This window comes from Atractosteus spatula, chromosome 11, assembly GCF_055471065.1.
Source record: "Atractosteus spatula isolate fAtrSpa1 chromosome 11, fAtrSpa1.hap1, whole genome shotgun sequence".
Classification (NCBI taxonomy): Eukaryota; Metazoa; Chordata; class Actinopteri; order Semionotiformes; family Lepisosteidae; genus Atractosteus; species Atractosteus spatula.
This window is the reverse complement of record NC_142716.1, coordinates 44,191,458-44,215,175: the sequence shown is the minus strand read 5'-3', so window position 1 is coordinate 44,215,175 and position 23,718 is coordinate 44,191,458. Positions and strand designations below refer to the sequence as shown.

Here is a 23,718-nt window from a genome sequence, read left to right as displayed (position 1 = left end):
TTTAATTGCTGCTATGATAAAGGTTCTTTCATAGACTACTTCTAAAAAAACAGACTTCTAGATGCAAAGAAAATATTTTGGGTGAAAAGTCCGTGTCGAAACAGAAACCGCTAGCATGGGCAGTTCATTTTAAAACTACTAATATCAAGGGATTTGTAGGTCCTTATTTAGTTCAGTTAAAAGGGGTTGAGAACTGAAATTACTTTTACTTCCGATGACCAAATCTGTTGCCATTTTCAAATGCAGGTCAATAAGACGCATGTGAATTAGCCATAGTCCAGGGAGGGAGGTTATCTTATAAGAAATGAAGAGACATGTTATTCTAAATTTTTATTTGATAATACTGTATATTTAATCCATTGACTGTATGCCCACATATGAATTATACAAAGCGTCAAAGACATGCATAGTCTGGTTTTCATTGTACAATGGCTCTCATGTGTCTCCAGCACAAGAAATCTCACTCTTCAGCAAACATCAGAGAAAGAAGAAAAAAAATACAATAAAAAAATAAAATGGCCAAATAAAGAAAAAACACAGATCACTCAAGATTTAAATTATGCGTTTTCAGATACATCTAGTACTTGAATAGCAACAAAATACTAAAAATACCATGTAAACTTTTGCTTTCACTTAACAGGTCTTGTAGGATGAATTTCTCTACGCAAGACAGAAATGTGTGTTTAAAGTAATGGACTGGTTTTTAGCAGATTTGCCATTACTGTCTGGGACCTGAATGCAGATAATTACATGAATTTAAATTTTCTCATTCTGAGACATCTCCTATTATTTCAAACAGTTGAATATCATTAGAGCAACACTCTGCAGCATTTAAAATCATGTTGCTTGGTGTTCTATCAGACCAAGATAGTTTGACTAAACCTCTAAGTATTGATTTCCCCCATCTGAAATGAACTTATGTGAAATCTGAAAATTTTACTAATGGCTGGGATGAACCAATGTTCAATAAATGTAAAAAAAAATATCACTCATCCTTAAGTAAAGTGTACTTATTTATCAAACCCAATTAATCAGTTAACAGGCTATAGCACAGTTCTTGTTGAATGATGCCTGCACTTTGCCCTTCATGTATATGGAGACACAGTAACTTACCCTACAAACATCTCTGCAAGACAGCTACTTTAACATATTGCCACAGATCACTTTATTTTCAGTGATACAAATGCATAAAACTATTACGCAATTAATTCCAGAGATTTCAAAATGACACTGAGAGCAATCAAACTGCACACCCCAGCAGTCTGGAGTCACTGCGATATTTCTCCAGCAAAGCACTGTGCGTTTATGAAAATGGCGTGATACAACAGTCTTTACTTAGCAAACTGTCTTTTTTGACAAACTATATTCCATAGTGATTTTAAGAAAAAAATATCAGTATGAATTGCAAAACCAGGAATACTGCTTTTTAACAAATCACCATGATCAATATGGTGTAGGCGTTAAGAGTATTGGGAGAATGAATGAAGAATATTATGATACTGAACACCCTGGATGCTTCCTTATAAACGTACTCTATATTTCTAAATCGCAATACTTGTTAATGCTCCAGGAATCAGATTTCTAAAGATGGATGTGCATTTATACCTGACCTGAAGCAATGGGATATGAAGTCAAAGAATACATTCCTTTATCATTTCACTTGTTTAAATTGTTCCTTTATTTGGTTTCAGTCTTCTGAAACACACTCTATAAAGTAGTTCCTGGCAATGAACACGGTTATGAACAACATATGGTTTCCTAGACATCACAATGTGTGCTGTGGGTCATCATAACCTCGAGCCCTGCCTTACAGCAACTCAACATACACAAATGGGGGGGGGGGATTTTGAAGTTTCTATAGTACTTTAAAGAAAAAAGAGAGAATAAAAGCATTACATGAAAGTAGCAAGACCAAACAATAATATTAGAAAATCAATTGTATAAAGAACTAGAAGGTTACAAAACAAAAATTACAAAAATCAAGAAGAGGATTCAATCCTCCCTGTTTGAGACATTCGTCTTTTGACCAAATGTCTCGACTCCTTAGAAAGTGCAAATCTAAAAAGGTCTAACCAAGATTATTAATAATTATAATAAAAAAGAATTTAAAAATATATGTATAAAAATAACAAACGTATATGCATAGGTACTGTACAGGGGACAGGAAGACAATGTGGACAGAGGGGGCGATAGGCCATAGGAGCATATAGGAACAACCACAGCAAGCAAGGCTCCATTACTTTATTGACAAGGCATAGACTGGACCAGTGAGACATCAGGAATCCCCTCGAGGAGGAGAAAGGTCAAATCTGTCACTGAACTACTGTTCAAATCGTGGAACACGATTACATTCCTTCATTTCCTAGCGAACTGAGGTTTCTCCAAGGGCTGAGCCTGGGTCTCGACTTTCGCTTCCACCACAACGCCACAAACGCGACTGGGTTTCCAAATTCTGGTCACGACTACCTCGTGCGGACAGTTTCTGGCGACGGTTCACTCGGCCGGTATTCCAATCTGCCCTGTTCAAGGTCTAAGACCAGGAACAATCCCGCCCTGGGAAGAGTCTGCTGCTTTGGCAGAGGGGTGGCTGTGCCAGCTGTGCCCAGAGAAGCTGCTTCTGTACATTCACACCCCTGCACACTGCCTGCCAGCTCCCAGCCGCAAATACCCACAGTCCTCTTCACCCTGACATCAGCACTCCTGACGCCACAGGGGGGAGAAGGCCCAGCTGACTTGCAAACAAACAGTTTCAAACACTTATAGGGCTCTTGTGTAAGACCTATGTCAGCAAACCTCTATTTCATGGCTCAGACTAAATCATGCCCTTTTACGACATGTAACAGTTTAAGAATTCCCAACACGTGTGAAAAGCATCGTGAGCACTATTTTATTTTCAACAGGGTATCTCTTGGTGAACCGAGAAGGTGCTAAAGGCAACGACTGGAAGAACGCACAGGTCAGTTCTTTATTGCGTCTCAAAACTGCTAGAAATGAGTAGTTCAAGCCTTTGGTTCAAAATTTCCATCTCATAAACCATGCATTTTTTTTTTTACACATAATGCTGTCATTCAGAAACAAACATCACAATATTCTGGGAAGTCCCGCCTCACCATGAATCTGATTGGTTCAAGCTGCATGGTTATGAGAAACAGGATATGTTCAGTGAGATTTGACCTTTGGAGATTTGGCTTTCAACAGGATAAACAACACCTTTGTTGTGGACAAAGATATCGTTATAGCCTTGCTATAAGTAAAGCACAAACCGATGTTTGGTAGGTTATTTTAATTTTGCTGTATTTTTTTTTAAAGAAGAATAAGCGCTTTTTGGGGCAGAAAGTGCTGTCCTCACAAGATTGTCCCTCACACACTGCCGTAGTTGCTGCAAGGCTTCTTGAGGAAGTGACATCATCACTCGACCAGTCTACATCTGTTACGTTTTAATAATCTCACTGTTTATTTAATTATTTATAATGCTCTTTTTTTTCTTCTTATCGTTTCGCAGACGGTGTCTGCAGGCGGCGCAGAGGGCACGCGCGGGCGGGCGGGCGGGCGAGCAGGGGGGGGTGGGGGTGGGGGTGTGTGTGTGTGTGTGGGGGGGGTGGGGTGGGTTTAGGGGTCCTCAATGTCCAAGAATTCCTTCTTGGGGGGCGCCACTCCGCGGTACCAAGCACAGGAGCCGTCACTCCTCTTGATGCAGGCATAGTGGTTGGCCTGACGACCGCTGATGCTCTTCTCCATCACCCAGTCCGTCCACAGGCACTCGTCCTGGCTGTTGATGATGCACGGGATGGAGGAGCAGCGCGATATCTGTGGAAGGACAACACCCGTTAGCTGGGGCCGCGCTCGTCTTCCTTGCCAGCGCCGCCGCCGGCCGCTGCACAGCATCCCGGAGGAGGCTGTGCTGCAAAAACTAGAGACGAGAGACGAGTTTCGCGCTTTTGGTCTTAAAGCAGTTTTAGCAGGTGAAGCAGTTGTAAATGTGTGGACCTTTGAACATCAGAACACAGGGATGGCCACAAACAGGATAAGAGAGAACCGAGAGAGACAGTCCAAGAGGAACGAGGGGCACAAAATATGATGTTTAGGAGCAGGAACTAATCCTATGATTAAGTCAACGGGGGGACTGGTTGCGTCGCTGAGAGCTGGGCTGGAAGAAAGCCCGGCAGGCCCGTGGGTATCCTGGACCCGGACTGGGAATCGCCACCCCATGGCCAGACCGGTCCCTCCTCACCTTGCACTCACAGCCCATCTGGTACCGCTGGTTCAGACTCTTCTTCTGAGTGGCGCTCATGGACTCCCAGGGCACGATGAAGTCACACAGGGTCACGTGCATCTTTCCATCCGCTTCTGCCTTGCCTGGGGGTTACAGGGACAGTCGCATCAGCAGCCATATCACCCTGCAGCTCACGGCTGGCAGCCCACTGGAGCTCAGCAGGTGTGAGCCTGGCCAGTACCTGGAGGGGAGACCTCCTGGGAAAGCTCAGGTTGCTGCTGGAGGAGGTGTTAGTGGGACCAGCAGGGGGCGCTCACCCTGCGGTCTGTGTGGGTCCTAATGCCCCAGTATAGTGACAGGGACACTATACTGTAAAAAGGCACCATACTTCGCATGAGATGTAAAACCGAGGCCCTGACTCTCTGTGGTCATTAAAAATCCCAAGGTGTGTCTCAAAAAGAGTAGGGGTGTAAACCCGGTGTCCTGGCCAAATTTCCCATTGGCCTTTACCAATCATGGCCTCCTAATAATCCCCATCTATGAACTGACTTCATCACTCTGTTCTCCTCCTCACTGATAGCTGGTGTGTGGTGAACAAACTGGCACACACTGGCTGCCATCGCATCATCCAGGTGGAGGCTGCACAGTGGTGGTGGTGGAGGGGAGTCCCCACTACCTATAAAGCGCTTTGAGTGTATTGTCCAGAAAAGCGCTATATAAGTGTAAGGAATTATTATTATAATCAGTCACACGCTGCCTTGCTTCAATGTCAGCATCCCCACGCTGGGAGCTAGTTAATGCTACCCAGTCACTAGACACCATAAAGCCTCACTCACAGAGCACTGGGCTTTGTGATAAGAGAGAAGTGGATTTTGCAGAGTGTTTTTTTTTAAAGGCACGCAAGATCTGATCTGGGATTTAGAGGGAGTCAGTTTCTGTCTGACTTGCAGGACTGGAAAGAGTTCCTTTAAAATCAAGGCCTCAGCAATTACAAGCCCAGACTCCTCATACTATCTGCTTCCACTCAACTATTTTAAAGGAATTACCCATATTATCTTCAATGCCCACACTATAATTTCAGCTTGTTTTGGTGTAGGAGATCAGTCTAGATAGAGAAACCAGAGAAAGTCTGTTTTTACAGCCTTGAGTCTTGTTTTCCTTTTCCATTCAGTAAAACCTTTCAAACAGAAGTAACACTGTTGCATTAAAAAACCCTTTATGCGGCTTTATCTAGAGTTAAATATTTAAAAATTTAAAAAGACTTAGGGTATAAAAATGGGAATAACATTCGAGTTTATTTAAGGAAAGCTTTAAAGATTAAATGGCAATTTTTTTTTCCTCATGGCTCGTGGCTAACATTTGGAAAGTTGTTTCCAGGGTTTCAATGTTTTCAGATTTCCTGCAAACACCATCTCCCCTGAGATTCCACACGGCTTGTCGTGATGTTAGCGAGAGAGGCTGCTCCTCCAATCATCGCTGACTCGCCTGTCGGGCACTGTGGGAGATCTGAAAGTGGGCGTGTCAGAGGCACGTGGCTGTGCGTCTCATTCTCACCCGAGTGGATACAGGAGATTTGGCATGAGAGCCAAAAAAAGATCCAATTCCAAATTCAGTGGGCATATAATAAAAAATAATCAGCAATTCAAAATTTAAGAAAAGGAAAAAGAAATTCTGGTGATGGCGTCTCACACGCTACCTGAAATGAGGTACTCCTTTTTGCCATTGGTCTCCAGAGTCACTCCACACACAGCAGAAGAGGGGGCAGTGAAGACAGTTTCTATGTCTCTATCTGGGCCTTTGAACATCTGAAACAAACAGAGCAGCAGCACATTTTACTGAAAACACAGATGTCTCAGAGGACAGCAGGGCTTTCTGGAAAGTTGACAGCACTTGAAAATTTTTCCTTATTTTGTTTGGTTTCAGAAGAGGTTTGGCAAGAGTTGTTTTTTCCATTTCAGACTCATCTTTAAAACGAGCCTCGGCTTTCTTTCAGCTGTCCCCTTATTACTTCTCAACAAGGCAAAGACATCTCTTGTACAGAGATGTAGAAGTGTAGAACACGAACAACCATCTGCAAGCACCGTAGTGCAGCAATGGGTCAGTAAGCAATACAACAGACAGGGCAAGCACTTTCTTCCATTTCATGGACAGATGCAGGGAAAGAAATGGGTCTGGAGTGTGGTACCCACTTTATTCAGTCTCGGATGCTGTCTTACCAGGACCAGAGATCATTGCTGTTCTCCTGAAGCCTGTACCAAACTCAACAACACAGTAGACACTGAGCGATTAATTTAAACAACGTATACTTCAAGCTTTACACAAACACCAGAAGATGCACTTTTTGTTTAAAACAGGGTTTTAAGAATATTATTATAATAATACAATGCTGTCATAAGCCTTTGAGGGGGAACCAGATTTTACTGTACCCCAGAATAAATCAATCAAGATCAGCCAAACAGAATAAAACAGGAGTGCAGTGAAGAGTAATGTGTCTAAAGACACATTCGTTACTTCCAGCCAGGATCTTGTATCAGGAGTGATCTCAGTTCCTACCTTGATCTGCTTGATCTCATACTGGATTCTCTTGATTGGGTTGCCATAGATGTCGTTCCCAGAATCCACTTCCTTACCTCCAATCACCTTTGCCCTGATCACTGGGAGTAAAAAAAAATAGAGATAAAGAAATGAACACATCAGGCTGATGCACTGAGCAACAGTGGCAGGTTCTCTCACTAGTCATAGCACTCTTTTCTACAGCCTAGCCTAAAAAAGCATGGAAATGCTATTAAAATAATTTAAAATAGCATGTTCCTCTAAAACACAAAAGTCTCTTAATGTCTCTACTTAATGTCACTGCCTTAAGCCACAGAAGTATGAACTTCAAAATACAATGGTTTTTGTAATGCATAAGCTATTGCTGCAAGTACTGCCATGCCTTTCTTTGTGCAGATATGATCAATTCATCGTTTAAAAGCAGGATGAAGACAGAGCTGTGCTGAGGGAACACATATGGGTGCTCAACCGACATTATCAGAGCACAATTCTCGGTATGCTCTGTTCGTGTTCGCCTGCCAAGACAACAAGCCCTGGAAAGTGGAAAGAAAAGCCAAACCACTTTCCAGCTGTGAAGTGCTCTTCGCACACCTGAAGTAGGAGTCACAGCTGAAACATCGGCTTTTTCCTCCTTTCTGCTTTCCAGCGTGGAACTGAGCCTCCACGTGTTCCTCTAGAGGAGGTAAGAAGGTCAGTCTGGAGCGGCGCCAAGCTGTTCCCCCGTGCAGAAGCTAAAATTTACATTTTCTCAGCACAAAATTCTCCATCTAAACAGCTGACGTGTAGCCTGGTGCAGCCGTGGACACACAGCAGTTTGCTCACTCTTTTTTTTCTTTCCTTTCTTCTTTTTTTGGAAAGCCTGATTCAGGGGATTGGAGCAGGCTTGGCTGCAGACGAAAGAAAAGAGGGGAGGGGAAGAATCCTCTGGCTCTGCTGTTTGCCGCCGGAGCTTCCTTTGTGCAGGGACTGCTGTTCCCTCTCTCACCGCAGCCATGTGAGAGAGGAAAACCCCCAGCCTTTCATGGGGGAGAAGGGGTTCACCTACATTTATTTATCCAAAGCGAAAACGTCTTTATAAGAGGCAAGCCACAAATGTAAACCTATACATATAGCCTCTCGGATCACAAAGCTGTTCTATAACGAGAGTAGAATCAACCCCTCCAGGACTTGACTCTCGTGACTCACATTACGCTGTCATCGTGTCTCTCTCAGTGAGGGTGCCTGCAAAGTACTCTGCAGATCCTGCTGCTGAGCTCTTTCTTATTCAACAGAAACACAACACTGAATGACATCATGAAAGTTCACTAAAACACTCTAAGAACATGCAATGTTTTCAAGACCAATTCTTTTGTGGTTAACCGTATAGAGCAAACATTTAATCATTTACTTTGGTAAATCTTTTTAGGTAGGCAGTATCGGCTGAAAGCAGCCATTGCCAATTTCGACATGTTGATCAGCAATGAGCTCCAGAACTTCCACCTCGCACTTTAAACAGAGCCTTGTCTGACTAAAGCCTGGATTAATCTTGTTTTAACAAAAATATACAATCTGGAAAAACAACTGGCTGGCTACGTTACTAACTATGATTTTTGCCTGCTGTGGGCTCCACACTGGTCTTGATACAGAGCACATTTTTGTGCTCGCAAGATTCTCAGTCTGAAGCACTTGATGTTACATTATCAAATGCCTCTGTGGGCCTGTATACAAGAAGCAGGCTTCCTACTCCAATGGCTGCTTTCAATTTAAACCCCCACCACATAAAAAAGGCCCAGGATAACGATGAGCAGATGCAATTGAATTAGAATAGCTACTCAAGAAGCCAGACATATTTCTCAATCAGAAACAGATAGATTCCTAAATGGCACTTCCAAGCAGTCGAGAGATTGTTTAAACTCATGTAGAGCAGGGCAACAGCTCCTTTTCCTACACCAACTTTACACCCACAATAACATTTGTATACAATAAACAGTAATGTCATCATTGTCAGGATCAACAGCCCTGTAAAGTGTGAAATGTTATGAGATTTGATTGGCACTCCCTTTCTCAAGAAATGTTTTGGAATAACAATTTTGTTTAGTCCTAAGTCTAAAATAACCAGGGAGCATGTAATATTGTCTAACATCCCGCAAAGATTAACAGAAAAAATGGTTTTGCTAGGTCACAGGGGTTGCCTTCAGAGTATAAGAAAATATCAAAACAATCAAAACAATCAAAATGGCAGCTTGTTCCACTTGAATACCATGCCAGCTCTACGAACAAGCAGCAGAGCGATTCGTCCAGCAGGGGGCACTGAGGAGCTGGGCCAAGACTCACAAACCAACTGTGGTTCAGGGACAAGAGCAGAGTTCCCGCTGCATAAGCTAGGTCTCTTCCAAGTCCACAGCCCGTTCTCAGCAAGCATACTGCATGTCATAGGACTGGGGGCTATAAATGGGACTGCATACAGTAGCACAACAGGTCAAAGGAGCAGTATCTTCACTGGTTATCGAAGACTTTCTAAATATCAGGTAAGGTAGCTGTGTCAGCATCCTGTGTCAGTAGGCTGCAAAAGAACAGGTTAAAGTTTATTCCCCGCTGAAAGGAAAAGAGACAACATTTCGGCTATGGAGCCTTCTTCGGGTGTCTGACATTTCGGCTCCACAGCCAAAACATTGTGTCTCTCCTCTTTTCCTTTCAGCGGGGAATTAACCTTTACCTGTTGCTTTCTGCATATGAGAAACATCCCACCTTTCTCTTTTTCCTGAGAGCATTTTAAATCAAGTTTTAAATCATGGCCCCCCAGAAATGTCACAGCAACAAGATCACAGTATTGAAGGGAAATATATCTTGTCCTAAAGCAGGGACCAGCATTCTGCATTGTGTTGTCTCACAATTTAAAAATGTAAATTAAATTTAAAATATGACAGCCTTGCATTGTATCCCGATCACTGTACAGCCAGCATGGATGCCAACACTGACAAATACCCAGAGCTACGCAACACCTCAGTAAGACAGGTATGGCATGGCAAATGTGAGCCCAGGGGTATTATACAGTACTAGTTACTACACAGGAAGATGCAGAACGACTGAAAAATAAAAGAAACAAGTTTGGGAAAAGACATGAGACTGTAGGCTAGGATTCACTTTAGAGCCTGGAAGGTACAGAGCTATGAAGGGCTCACTGCTGCTGATAAGATAATGAGAGCCTTGTCAGAGCACATGCTTTCCCTAGTATGACTCTTACACACAACATCTAGGTTTCTACAGCAAGCCTCTAACTCTCCATGTCCTCTGCTTAGGATGTTAACTACACACAGGGGACTCTAGACTACTTTTAGCAATCATTTAGAATAATCAGGCAATCTTGGCTCAGTGTAATTTCCGCACACAGGGCTGCAATATTTTAATCCGCAGCTCCTGTTTTTTCCTCCATTTAATGGCTCAGTTAATGAGTCTTGTACGCGCTCTGCCACAGACATGGAGACGATTACCCTGCAATCCTGGAGTTATAGTGGGCTTGTGCGGCGTTTTTCCGAAATTAATATTCGTTTTAAATCTAGACCTACATCGCTTGCCATCGTAGGTCACGTGTACTGGAGGCAGAGGGGGCACTGGGATGGTGAGGCTGCTGGACGTTTCCTCCACTACAGACTCGGGAGTGCTTGTGAAGGCCCTCCAGCTCAGAGGTCACTGGCCCCGGTCCTGGCTGTCGCTAGCCAAGTGTGAAAAGGATTCCCCAAGTGGCACATGTCTGACTCACCGCTCCCAGGGCTGGGTGGGTTTGAATTGATCAGGATGGCTTTGGCTTACAGTTCACAAACTACAAGCTGCCTCAGTAGCTAGCCACGCGCCTGGGTTAGCTTTGCTGCCAGTGCAAGCTGTATTAGTCCCCCCAGTGCCCATGCTATAGGGTGGCATGACAAAAAGCAGAACCAGACAACCTGCTAGTTCACATATTAGCTGGTACTTGTATTGCATTTGCTTGTCCTGTGTTGGTATGTGTGAAACAAGCTTGACTGAAAACTTGGGCCTATAAACACATCTCCTTTCGTAGTGTAAAAGGCTGTCTCCACATTGCAAGAATGAGTTAGATTTAAGATACAGGCAAATGTTGTTAATGGCTTTTAGAGCTCAGAAGTTCCATTTAAGCAGTTCAGAATTATACACAGAAGAGAAAAAAAATCAGCTTTGCAAAGCACTCGGGGTTCAGAAAAGGCACAAGGAAGTTCAAACTCTGCAGCAAATGCAATAAAGCATGCAATGGGAAAAAAGTGGGATTTCTCACAGATGAGTCAATAGCATTGTGACCTGAGAGCTACTGACCCTACATCCGGAAACTCTCTTTGTGCAACCGATTTAGACTGAGGACAAAGAATTACAGGGCACCGTGTCCCCAAAATCACAGCCCTTCCAGCCAGGGGCAAGAGACCCATCAACTCAGTAAGGGTTCAGAGAGCAGAGAGCATGTAATGACATCGTTTGACGTACAGCAGGACGTTATACATAAAGACCCTTATAGAGGTATGGTAAACCCAAGATACAGCTTTGCAGCATCTGTCATGAGTATTAATAATAATGAAAAAAATCACACCAACCTCTGTGAGTGGATGGTGTCACTTTACCCAAACAGTGACACTACAGGTGCTGAGTGATCAGAACTCTCACTGTAATCTGAATATGAAGCCATCATTTACTGTACACCGCTGCTACGAAAAACGAAGTGGTTTTCACATTAGGAACAAGTAAAGATTCATTCCATGCTGAAAATGGAAGAAAAGAAACACAACGTTTCAGCTGTGGAGCCTTCTTCAGGTACCATAGGACCCATAGTAGGCTCCACAGCCGAAATATTAGTTTTCTTTTCAGCATGGAATAAACCTTTACTTGTTCCTTTGCTGCCTACACATGCTGACGCAGCTCCCTACTTGAAAGGCTTTTACATTAGCCGCGTATGGGCATTTACACTCCTGCGAGTTAATCCATTACAAATCTGCAGCTATACATGAAGACATCAGGTCATCATGACAGATGACAGGCTAACCAGAGAGTTCAGGATTAATACGGTAACCTCCTATACTTCCCAGAAAGAGAACTTTTCTTCCACTCAAGAGTAAATGTATTTGATAACTTGACTGTTTATCACAGACTAGATACAGCTCTCCGATTACATCATGGACACAGTTTGGCATCTTTCACAACCAGAACCAGTTATTAGTACAGTCTTGAGCAATCAAAGCAAGATGTCTCTCCTGCAACCTGCTTTCAATCCTAAAAAAAAAACAGCCTTGCGTTCCTGGGGCTCCTTGCTATAAAGGCAGTACTGGCCAGCTTGCATGTTGGAGGTGATACAAGTGTGGGACCTGTGGAGTTTGGAGTCATAAGGGCCGAGCTTTGATCTCCAGACAGGACAGCATGCCCCCTCAGCTACCAATTCTGGACCTTTCGTGTTTTTCTGGGTCAGGGATAGAAGAAGCCGTGAGCCCTTTTAGGACTGGAGGTGTAAGAATGCACAAGAAAATCTCAAATTGATATTTGTCTCTCTTTTATGTGGATTCAAGTTGCCTTTAATTGCCCAGGAAGAGAAACGAGTGCCAGTTCATTTCCAGGCCAGCACCGTGCGCCTGCAGCAGCATGAATTAGGTCCTTAATGAGGCAAGCAAACCTTGCAAAGAAGAGTGCCAACACAGAAGGCCTTCCTCCCTGCAAATGCATTCACCGTTTTTTTCTGCCTTCCCTCTGAGTTGACCCACTTTTCCTCACTGCGTGTTGCAAAGCCATCTCCAGCACTGGAGCCACAAACCCAGAGAACACTGACGACAGAATCTTTCACGTGTTTTCAGTTACCAAAATGCTACTGTTTCCACAGACAAGCTCAAGTCCCACAGAGCGCTCCTCCGAACACACAGCTCCCTGGTCCTGCAGTACGAACTGACTTTTTTTTCTAAAGGGGCATGATAAAAATATAATATATAATATTATATAAAAATATAATTACAGTCGCCATACCTTTGAGCTGGGCCATTTTAATTCCTGCAGCCTTGGGACAGAACACTGGATTATCTTTGAACTGAAGCTCTCCTGGCACAAGAGCTACCCAATAAAGAGGGACCAGAAGGCCTGTCTATTAACTCCTCTGCTGAATGTGAGGGAGGGAAAATGTTTTTCACACAACATTCCCCTCAAAATGCTTCCCCATGAGTCTTCTTCCCCTTAGTCGCCCGCCCAAATAATATCCCACATACCTCTCATGACAGCAGCACAATGCAGAGACCTATGACAACAGGAGATGGGGTGTCCAAAAAGTCCAAAAGCTCAGGCGGAGCTCTGGCCCTGCTACAGGGCTGGTAACGAAGCCGCCCACATTCTGAATCTGATCACTTGTCAGCATGGCCCATCGGAATTGCACTTTCACACAATGTGCCCGCAACACAAAGCAGAAATAAAGGGAAGCTGACCTGGATCATACTGATAGACTATTGTGGGGTGGCACAGTGGCACAGTGGTAAGCACTGCTGTCTCCCAGCACTGGGGTCCTGGGTTATAGCACCGCAGGAATATCAGCATGGAGTCTGCATGTTGTTCCTGTGTCCGTGTGGGTTTCCATCAGGTGCTCCGGTTTCCTCCCACAGGCCAAAGACATGCTGGTAGGCCTTAACGGAAAATTGGCTCTGGTGGGAGAGTGTGCGTGGACTGACTCCTGCTCACGAGTTAGAAAAAGCCTTTAGAAAATGGATGCATGTTAGGCTACTGCACTGTGCTGGAGGGCCCACTGCCAGATTGGACAGTGCACAGGACTCTGCAGCTAAATCACTGCATTGCCCATCTACAGTTACTGGTTTCTCAATCCGCAGTCGCCCCTGCCACAGCTTGTTGCAAGACAGTTACTCGGCACGGAAGCATTGCCTTCACCTTTAGGACATTTCAACATTACCCATTGCAAAAGTCAGCCTGTCTCCTAATTTACAGTAAATCTGACAGCAAATTGAAAAAAAAACATATGAGGACCTCACTGGTGTGGAGAGGCGCTAATGAAAAGAATAACATAAAAAGTAACTATAATTTCTGCAAGTCAGAACTGGACTACAAACCTTTCACGCGCACATGCTGCTATAAGGGCAAGGAGCATCTACTGTTCCTGGTACCCAAGGGGTCAAACTTTTAAACCACAGACAGCCCTATCACATTATGCCAGGAATCGTAATTATGAAGGTTAGATGGTCTGTGCTAGGATTAATCCAATAGTGTCACAGATCACATGATTTAAGGTGCTTTGCCAAACTACTTAAAAAGGCAATGGGATTAAACTAGGAATGTCTCCTTTTCCTTTCAGTTCCAGGTGCTGTATTTCATTGTTTGAGGAATGAGGGACTATCCCCCCAGTTCCAACGCTGGTAAGTACGTTGGTAAGCACCATGACAGCAGGTTTGTTTTGAGGTTCAAGTATTACAGAAACATTTCCACAGAAGTCAATACCCGCATCCTCTTAACACAGACGACTTCCTGGAAACAAGTTTCAGCTAGGATATTTTACAGAAAACATACACTTTCTTACTGCTTTTTGCCGGTTTCTTGCCAGCAACCTATTAAACACAAAATAATATCATTTATATGGAATAGTTATTGTGAAATTCAATGAACAATGACTTATTAGTGAACTGCAACCCAGCTTTTGTTGGCAAAACCATCGAATAGCACAAAAGAACTAAAGTACTGCACTGCAAGTTACGCTGTGACATTTATAGGCAGATCCTTCAGTTCCTGGATAAGGAACAAACCTTCCAACAGTCCCCAGCTGTTGCCGTTACAGCATTTTGTGGGGAACCTGAAGACCAAAAAAAAAAAGGCAGGGAGAAAAGAACCGCATGATATTCTATTTAAAATGACCCCGATTAGCAGGGTGTTGCAGCAGCATGGCCAAGGCCTTCAAGGAAACACTGCAGCCACAGTCTTCCTCCCGACGTCTTCTGCAGGTTGGTATTTTTCCACTTGGAGACCGCGTGATCCTCCCACTGGGCAGCGAAGACGACAGAATGTGGGAGCCCATCCAGACTCCCCGGGACACACATAAACCGATCCACGAAATCACTTCACATTAACCTCCGCGCGCTGGCTCGGCGCTCACGGCTCTAAACACATGAGGCACGGGTCGGCGCACCCGACACCGACGCAGAGCAAGCAAGGGCCCCGGACAAGGGCAGCCGGCTTCTGGACGTCCCCCTTTGGGAAAGCAGTGGTTCAGGGTGGCAGGAAGGTACGCAGTGCAAGATCTTGGCACGAGAGAAGTACACGCTCAAGGACCTGTGGGATACTTTTCCATCGAAAAGCAATTTTGCTTGATGACTCACCGGTCAGGGCCAGGGGCGGAAATCGAAGAGCGTTTAGGACTGAAAATAGAAGACTCTGCGTCGCGGGTGTCTGGCGCACACAAGCCATCCGCGTTTGCTGTAGACGAGTCCTCGGTATCCAGGAAGAAGCAGCACAGGATCCTTGGATCGTTAAGCTCCCAATTAGCAAGGAGGCCATATGAACGATCTCGCATTGTTATGCATTCTTATTGACAATTTTCATGCTTAACTAATTATAAAACTGGGGGTATATTATTATTTGTAATACTAAAGAGAAGGAGATCGGTGCATGGTGATCCAGATGACCCCAAAGCTCGGGCTGTACTAAGTGTTTAATAACAGGGATGAGACTTTTCTAAAGGAAGCTTATTAGAAGCAAAGCTTGCTCCCAGATGCAGTGAGCAGCCTCTACACACAATGACTAAGCACTAAGTGGAAAACAAAACAACTCTGAAAGCACTTGTTGTGTCTGCCTTGACTAATTAACTGCAATTGCAAGGTCCCCTCACATAAACTCGCCCAGTAACCACACAATTCTTCGTCTTTAAACAAGGGCATCTGACAGTCAGTCAGTCAGTGGCAATACAGGGAGTATTAATGCCCGCGGAAGAAGGGAGGAGGTCAGATTATCTCATAAAATACTTCTCACACACATGGGAAAATCGGTTCTAATTTCTTCTGGTTTCTGACGCAAGAGGTTGAAGAGATCACAGGAACATCCCTGCCCAGAGGGGCCACTTTTCTATCAAAAATAACCCTGCTGGCACACTGTGTCCCTGCCAGGGTTACAAACAGGGGCAGGAGAAGGACGTCTGGGACGGGACAGGACAGGACTGCAGCGTCAGTGAAGGAGGCTCTCGCGGGCACCCTGCCTCCTCTCTCACCAGCCCCTGCAGCGGACTCTCACGACCCAGCTCACCACTTCCTGGACCATTCCTTCCTTCCTCCCTGGTCCTTTTGCGCGAGATGAGGTGGCTAGATTTGGACGGTGTACCGTTGTGTTTTTGGTTTTTTTTTCTGCAGATGCCGGACACAACTCTGGTTTGAGCCAGACAACCCCGGTTTTACAGAGAGGAACCCACCCGGAATTTGTTCTAGAAGAAAACCACAGGAGAGGACGCAGACAAAATAGTTTGGAAACTAGTGCAGCCAAAGAACCCCCAAACTTTAAATTCGCTCTCCAGCTCAACGGGGGGTGGGGAAACCTACACAGGCTAAGCTTGAATTTGAGTTATCATGGGATACCTCCATTACAGGGGGTGGACAGGGCACATCACATCTGTTTTAAGTCATACCGCAGCACTGATTAATGAATCCTGGGAAGCATCCCAAACAACTGCTGATCATGGTGCCCCTTTCTTATACCCTTACCAGCAACAAAAACGGCCCTATTACTTGAGTATGACTAACATTCAAACACGCTGTTACAGAGCAGGTCTAATCTCACACAGTACACAATGAGAGAGCGGCTCTCAACCTCAGAAGACCCCTCAAGAGCCAATCACAATGTTTCAGCAGAACACACGAGGGCAACCCCCAATTCTTCACCTGCTTACTCGGTAGGAGGTCTTAGCTCGAAAAAAACAAACAAACTGCGAGGTTTAATTGGACCTGCAGCCTAGCAGGGGAAAAAAAAAACAGCCGCGATAAAGATGAAATGCTACTATAGAAGTGCATGATAAGCACAGCCCGGGCAAGCCATGAGCTCAATTTATATGATGCCAATCCCCTCTGCACTGAGTCACATATTTGTTCAGCCCCTGTGAAATGCTGAAGGTCTGACGCCTAAGACAACTCGGTAAGTTATACACCAGGGCTTCGCTACCCAAATGATCTGTTACCAGCAGTGTGCTCCTTACTGGAATAGCAACTGTAGTTGAAAAATGACACAGATTTGGCCCCATACTCTTGCGCTGCACTGCAAAAGAAAATGGCTCGGAAAGCAACTGGAAGCGCTCTGCTGCGGGACATATCATTATGAGAAAGTGGCAGTCTGGGCTCCAGCTACAGCATTACAGTGCGGGTGTGCTGTGTTGTGACTCAGCCCCTGCTCCCTGCAACGTAACAGGCAGCATGGAGCCAAGACTCTGTCTAGGTATCCATTCTCACCCACACAGAAGAAAGTGCAGCTCCTCTGGCTTTGACAAAACCCATCAGTACCCTTTGCCATATTGTGGCACAGCTCTCTTGCACACAAGCTGGAAAACGGCACTGAGTTCCAGGGACGCTGACATCATGATAACATTCATCTGCTAGAAGCCATGATGTGCTTTATCATTAAAATGAACAAGCACGATGCCTCCTGCAGGGCAGCGCACCAGGACGATCCTATGCAATGTGAAAAAATGGCATTTCTGTTTAAAAATCTCCCACGTATGAGAATTACACGCCTGCTCGGCCAATGCAATCTGATCCCTCTGCCATTTAGCAGAGACAGTCTGTGAACCAGGAGATCAAAAGTTCAATCCTGACTTCAGCAGGAATTTAATGAGGCAGGACAGTGTGTATCATCTGAATGTTTTGGCTAGTTTATCTCATACTTGCCACATGTTCTGAGAATGCTCTTGTCCTTACAGCTGCGACTGGGAAATGAACTATTCCAGCAAAACTGTCTGGGGAAAAAAAACTGTTTGCTGAGCTTATCTCCAGGAAGCACATGGAGGCCTTAACTAGATGAGTTGGTTTGAAAACCTGAGATTAAACATCAGAAAAAAAGCATCTGTCATGCTCTTATAATAACACAGGTCTTATTGGAGTATTACGAGAAAGTCTGACGAAGCTATCATCGATTCTACCTAAGGATGAACAGCAGTGCCTTCAATTACCATGCAAAAGCTCCCAGGGATGAAATAAATACTGTATATGGTACATTAAACTTTTATTTTCAGAAAGGGTAGAAATTAAAGAAGAGCTAGGTCAACTGCTGACAAGCGAAAATATTCAGATTTCCAAACATGCTTCAGCAGTTTGGAAATGCACCATACAGCTAAGTTTCACTACTTCAGCTGCTCACTGTGGTTTTTGGAAACTGCAGAGCCACGGTAACATGCAGCTCAGCAAAGAGTACCCTTTTAATGAGCAATGTGCCGTGTACACTGCAGTCCAACCAGCTCACATTCTCCTGCCTTCCAACAAGCAGAGCAGTATTTTAATAGGTGCAGTAAAAGACAAGTCCGCTTCTGTTAGTGATCTAATTATCATATTTTCATTTACGATGAAAAGTCAGAAACAGAAATCTGTGTGAGGGGTATAAAAGTCAATTCACTAGTAATAAAAGCTGGAAAAGGTCCCAAGATCAAGTCATCAGTCATTCCTGAAGGTGCAATTCTGCAGACTATAATCTCAGCCTGATGTGACTCTGCCTTAAACGTCAGGGCCCTGTGCTAAATAAGAGAGTTCTTTACAATACTGGCAGCATATTAAAAGTAAGACATCAGCTCTGATGAACAGGACACTCTGCACAAACATGGTGTCCAGCAGGAGACCAGGCCTGAGAGAGGTTTCAGGGGAAGACTTTTCAGATCTGCACAAACAAACCCCCAAACTTCCTCCAACAACTGGAGGAATACACAAACTGCAACCTACTACAAAGAGCAGCGTGCCTAAAGACACTACAAAATGCACTTTTCAGATTAATGAGGCAGGGTGAAACTTCACACCAAACCGAGCCAGTTCGAAGGACGGTAAATCCTTTCGTCCTCAGATCACCTACAAGATCACTCACTTCGCCATCAATGCGGTTACTAACCTGAATAGAAACACCCAGGTTATGGCAGAAGAAAATCCCTTGCCTGACATGCTTCTTTATTGCTAAACTTCGACAAACGAGCAGAAATGAAAAAAGGTAGAAAGACTGCTGGCATGACATCAGGCATATTTAAGAGAGAGAGAACGTGTGAGTGCGTTGGCCCTCTTCTGTTGGGGAGTCGGGGGCCTGGATCAATTGCCTCCAGGCTTCAACCTATAAACTCCGTCTGACTGCAGGCACAGAGATGGACTCCATTCCAGCTGCAGCAGCTTGTAGCCTCACATCTGCCCAGCGCTGTCCCACTGATTCAGCCTTGAGCTGGGTGGGGAAACCCCCAGTGGGATACATCAGAGCATTCCTGCCATTCCTCAGGCCGGATCTGGAGGGGCTGACCGGCGCTCCAGCCCGATCACGGCTAGCGCGGGAGGAACAGAGCCCCGAGCCCAGACATTCCCACTGGCGTGAGCCCCCTCCTGCCACGTACACATCTGACACCCACCCCTTCAGCGCCGCAGAGGGATCCTGCTCAGCACACACTTGGAGGGGAAGGGATGTTTTTCTGGAAAGGCGAGCGGCTTGCAGTGCCAGCAAACGCTTTCCCTCCGGAGATCCTGCGTTCCCAATCCCGGGAACTTGCGCCCAGCATCATGAAGATTCTCAGAACGGGAAAGGCACGGGAAGTGCTTTGTTCACGGCAGATACTTCAATCGGCAGAGCTGCCCGTATCATAGAGCAGACTCGCTTTAGGAGTGGCTTAATGGATTATGAAAACTTTTAAACTCCTCTGTACTTGGCATACGAGCTGCATCTTAAGTGATTATTCATATCCTGTGATATATCTGTTCTGTGGGAGCCTTGCTTTTCAGAAATGCCCATTTTTAGCAACATAAAAGTACATTTTAAGCACAAAAAAAAGCCATCAAAACTGTCAATAGCACTAGTGATCTGTTTGTAATTAGCACATGCCTGACATTTGAAATCAAAAGGAACTGAATTACAAAGCCAAGATACGCCCAGTAATGATTCAGTCACAAGTAACCAGTGACACATCAGGGGATTTAATTTCAGCTGTTGGACCTATCCCGCCTCTTACAGCTTCAGCAGATCACCAGCTGAACCCGTAACGTCACTTTTCCATAATTTCCCTAAGTGAAGCACACCGACTCCCCACCAAGGCAACCTCAAAGACAAAGGGGGGCAATGACAAAAACATCTTATGTAGTAGTAACAACACGCAGCGTAATATTCGTAAAAGCACAAATGCAAATCAAACTTATATATGTCATGCCACGGTCTTCTAGTTGAAATCGTTTTTAAAATGAAGTTAAACCCTTCGGTGTTTAATTAGAAGCAACCTTCAGACTGGGACACACACATACACACACACACATTCACTCCCCACGGTCGCCGTGCCTGCTTTCCGTAGCTGTTAATCGGAAAGTCAAGCGACGTGCGCTTTCACAAAACTGGGATGTGCGCCGTCATTCAGGAGCGCTTGAAATGCGTAGCTCATTTATCCACGGGCTGAAATCCGCATAGTTCAGGACCAAACCACCAGAGAATCCCAGGGCAACTGCAACATGCAGGCCTATTTGAACAAATCCAGTACAGATCCCAACCAACTCCACACTCAAAAAGGTATGGATAGATTAATGCAAATTAGCACAACCGCACAACGTAAACGCTAACTGCTGTTTTCCACGAGTCACGCAGACCTAATTAGCATTCCTTTTACGAGGACAGCACCAGGGGTAGTTCGCTGCTTGGCGGGGGGGGGGGGGGGGAATAGGGATTTCAAAATCTTGACCGTTTTACATGTTACACGCAGCTCCATTTCAACAGCTCCCCGAGAATCCCTTCTACCGAAAACAGGAAACCTGAAAGATTTGAAGACGTAACGAGTGAGGGACGCGAGGTGTCGACCTGCCAGACACTGAATGAAACAGCCAAGCCAGACGGCGGACAGTCACCCCAAACACAAACACGTCTACACGAAACAGGGCACATATGACAGGCATGGGGGATTTTTCGATAAGCGATGATCAACAAAGATGTGATCTCACCAATTTGTTTACAAATGTCCATTACAAAAATGTGCAAAATCTGTAAAATCGACATAGACCGTTTTTATTTGTTTACCAACACCTTTAAACTTCAGGCTCATATTGTGGTGGGGGTAAATATTTGGCAATTTACACACAATGACAGTGCGAATCTGGGAAGTTGGACTTAAAAGGACGCAAACGGAAAATATTGTTTACCAGAGACCTTGCAAACTTTTCCAGAGTTTTCTTTCTAGGACTTCCTGTATCAGACGACTATCGCAGTTCGCGGATAACGATTTGACATCGGTAGCAAAATACTAACCACTACAATGAGTTACAACATACGAGACACATTTATATAGGCTCTCTCTCTCTCTGTGTGTGATTGTTTTTGTGCGCTACATTTTTACGTGAACAATAGTAGTCGAGATCTAAGAAGTCGGTACAACAGCAAAGAAAACGTCCATCATATCTGCTACTCACGAAAATATCTTAACGTGCGCTGCAAACGTTTTGAGCACTTGAGGCGTTTCGTTACGCAATCCATTTTAAAAAGAGGCAAGGCTAAGAGACAGGTAGAGACATACCCAGTCTTTTGGGATGCATTAAACCTGTCCTACTGAAAACACCCCGACATCACCGTTACAGGTGGCTTCGTGACTTAAACTTGCCAGTTGTACATTTAGTGGCGAGGCAGTTGATCTTGACCCCTCTTGACGCGTCTCCCGCGAATGAATTCGTTTTAAAATAAAATTTACAACAGCAGGAGTTCGTGTAACGCACCCCACCTCAGGTAACAACCCCCCCCCCCCAAAACGCGGTTCTCTCACAGAGATTAACGTTACAGTTAATTTAGATGCATCTCACAAGTCAAAAGTTGGGATCGATATTTCGCGAGTGGGGAAATGCCCAGTGCGTTTGTTTCAGATGGCATCCAGACATCACGCAAACTAAACGATCCTGGCTGAATCTGAACTTGTGGATTGTGGATTGCATTCCGACACTGTCACAGTTTAAAACAATTAATACAACAGACCGCTACCTAGCGGGTTACAGGAGCGTAAAAACGTGCCACAGTCATCTGCGCGAATACATAAGTAAATCAGAACGTGATCTTACCTACATCTGCATTGCAAAAAGCCTGTTGTGGGTGGACGGGTGAGCAACTGCAACCTTCCGCTATTTCTTTCACTCGCCACAGAAGCAGCACCGCCAGAGTGGCGAAGAAACTGCTAACAGTACAACTCATTTTGGTCTCCTCGCTTCGTCACCACCTCGCAGAAGAAAAATCTGACGTCTACGGATCGCAGAGAAACAACAACAAAAAAAAAGCCCGTCTTAAAAAATGTTCGGGTTCTCTCTCTCTTTTTTTTTACAACAAAGAGTAATAAATACGAACGAAGTTGCTGTTTTCCAGCAGCAGTTGAGAAGAGAGGTTGCAGTCGACAGTTCTGTGCAGAAATTCACCAGGACTGAGCAGCGCCGTAGAAGGGGGGGGGGGGGAAACACGACCACTACCAGTATTTTCTCGGTTGCCTCTCTCAAGCCGCCTTTCCTCAGCACTCTCCTTCTACGGGTCTGTCTGTTTCCTTTTCGCTGAGATCAGCCTCATTTTTTTTATGGCTTGCTGTTGGGGCTCCTCCCATTCAGTAGTCGGGGGCGCTGGGCTTGCACCACAGATCGGTCTCGTCTGCTCGTGTTCCCCCTGTGCTCAACTCCGAGCATTTGTTTACGCGTTTCGGAGCCGCCAACTATTGTAATATCACCGTATGCGACCGTTTTATTAAAGAAGGCTTGCGGAAACGGGCTCATTCGTGTATTCACTGCATTAAAAAAAAACTACAGCGCTTTCGAAATAATACATGAGGCGTGACAGTTCTGCTTTAAACTTGAAAATGTCCAATAGGCGCGATAATATTTACTCCAAGGGACCGAGGGGGGTGTCTCATTTAAATGCTCTTGAAGCAGAATGTAGAAATTAAAATTAAAAACGCACTACAGTCGCTTCAGCTTCAGAAATGTGTTATTTAGTCTCAATTCAAACCATAAAGGATTTTTAGAATTGTGGGAGTGTCAGTTGTGCAAGGTTTTGATGGGGCTCAAGGCCTAAGCATCTACTGTAGGCTCTTTCCAGATCTTTAGTTTTCCACTTGCTCAGAAAAGACTGAGCATGGTTCTAGGCCTAACTCCGACACTCAGATTCCCAAGACTCAGACAGGCTGTCCAGACACTCTTATGGTCCTAAACTGAGTATATCTGGGAGTACGAATGGAATCAACATGATTCACACTGCGGAAAGTTAGGTGCCGCAGCTCAGACAGAGATTGTATGGTATTTACAGCTTTTCATCTTCAATTTTAAGTTCTCCATCCCCTGCTCAATAAAATGATGAAAGAGGAATGACTGTTCCAACTGCAGAAGTGGTTTGCCTCTTGGGACAGCTGTCACGATCACTCAAAAGGTTTCAGTATGGCCACAAAAAATCTCTTGGAGAGTGGGGGTTTGCTTCTGATGCAGGAAGAACCCCAAGATCCTATTGACTATCACCATCATCCCCCTGCTGTCTGGCTTCGTTCTGTAGGATTTTTTTTAAAAAGCATGGAGGCATTAGCTGTTGAGATTCACTGTGTGAAAGATTGATTCTCTTCAACTGCACCTCCATTAAAGTGTCTGTCTGTGGAATGGGATTGCTGAATTCCAGATGCATTATTGTGAGTAACAGTATCCCTTATACAGTAGCAAAGTTTGCCCAAAGCTTCACAGTGACTGCAAGACTTCAGCAGCCGAGACAGCTTCTGGGACAAAATACCACAGAATGGCACAGCAACACAGAAA

The 23,718-nt window shown here is 44.8% G+C and overlaps 1 protein-coding gene across 1 annotated transcript; it reads right to left on the bottom strand.

Moving 5' to 3' along the window:
* Nucleotides 1-314: 314 nt before the first annotated feature.
* Nucleotides 315-22,730, bottom strand: timp2a (TIMP metallopeptidase inhibitor 2a). The gene is made up of 5 exons (XM_088926832.1): nucleotides 22,003-22,730; nucleotides 6,767-6,867; nucleotides 5,910-6,018; nucleotides 4,232-4,356; nucleotides 315-3,807 (listed from the first exon to the last, which is right to left on the bottom strand). Exons 1-5 carry the CDS (start codon nucleotides 22,130-22,132, stop codon nucleotides 3,610-3,612), a joined length of 663 nt encoding a protein of 220 aa, XP_088782958.1. The 5' UTR covers nucleotides 22,133-22,730; the 3' UTR covers nucleotides 315-3,609.
* Between the last annotated feature and the right edge of the window lie 988 nt (nucleotides 22,731-23,718).

Bases quoted from the DNA above. Each gene is read 5' to 3' on its own strand.
- timp2a (XM_088926832.1), bottom strand. From the start codon at position 22,132: ATGAGTTGTACTGTTAGCAGTTTCTTCGCCACTCTGGCGGTGCTGCTT. The intron at 6,019-6,766 runs GTAGGAACTGAG...TGTTTGTTTCAG, and splicing joins ATGAGATCAAGCAGATCAAG to ATGTTCAAAGGCCCAGATAG. The intron at 4,357-5,909 runs GTAGCGTGTGAG...TGTAACCCCCAG, and splicing joins AAAGGAGTACCTCATTTCAG to GCAAGGCAGAAGCGGATGGA.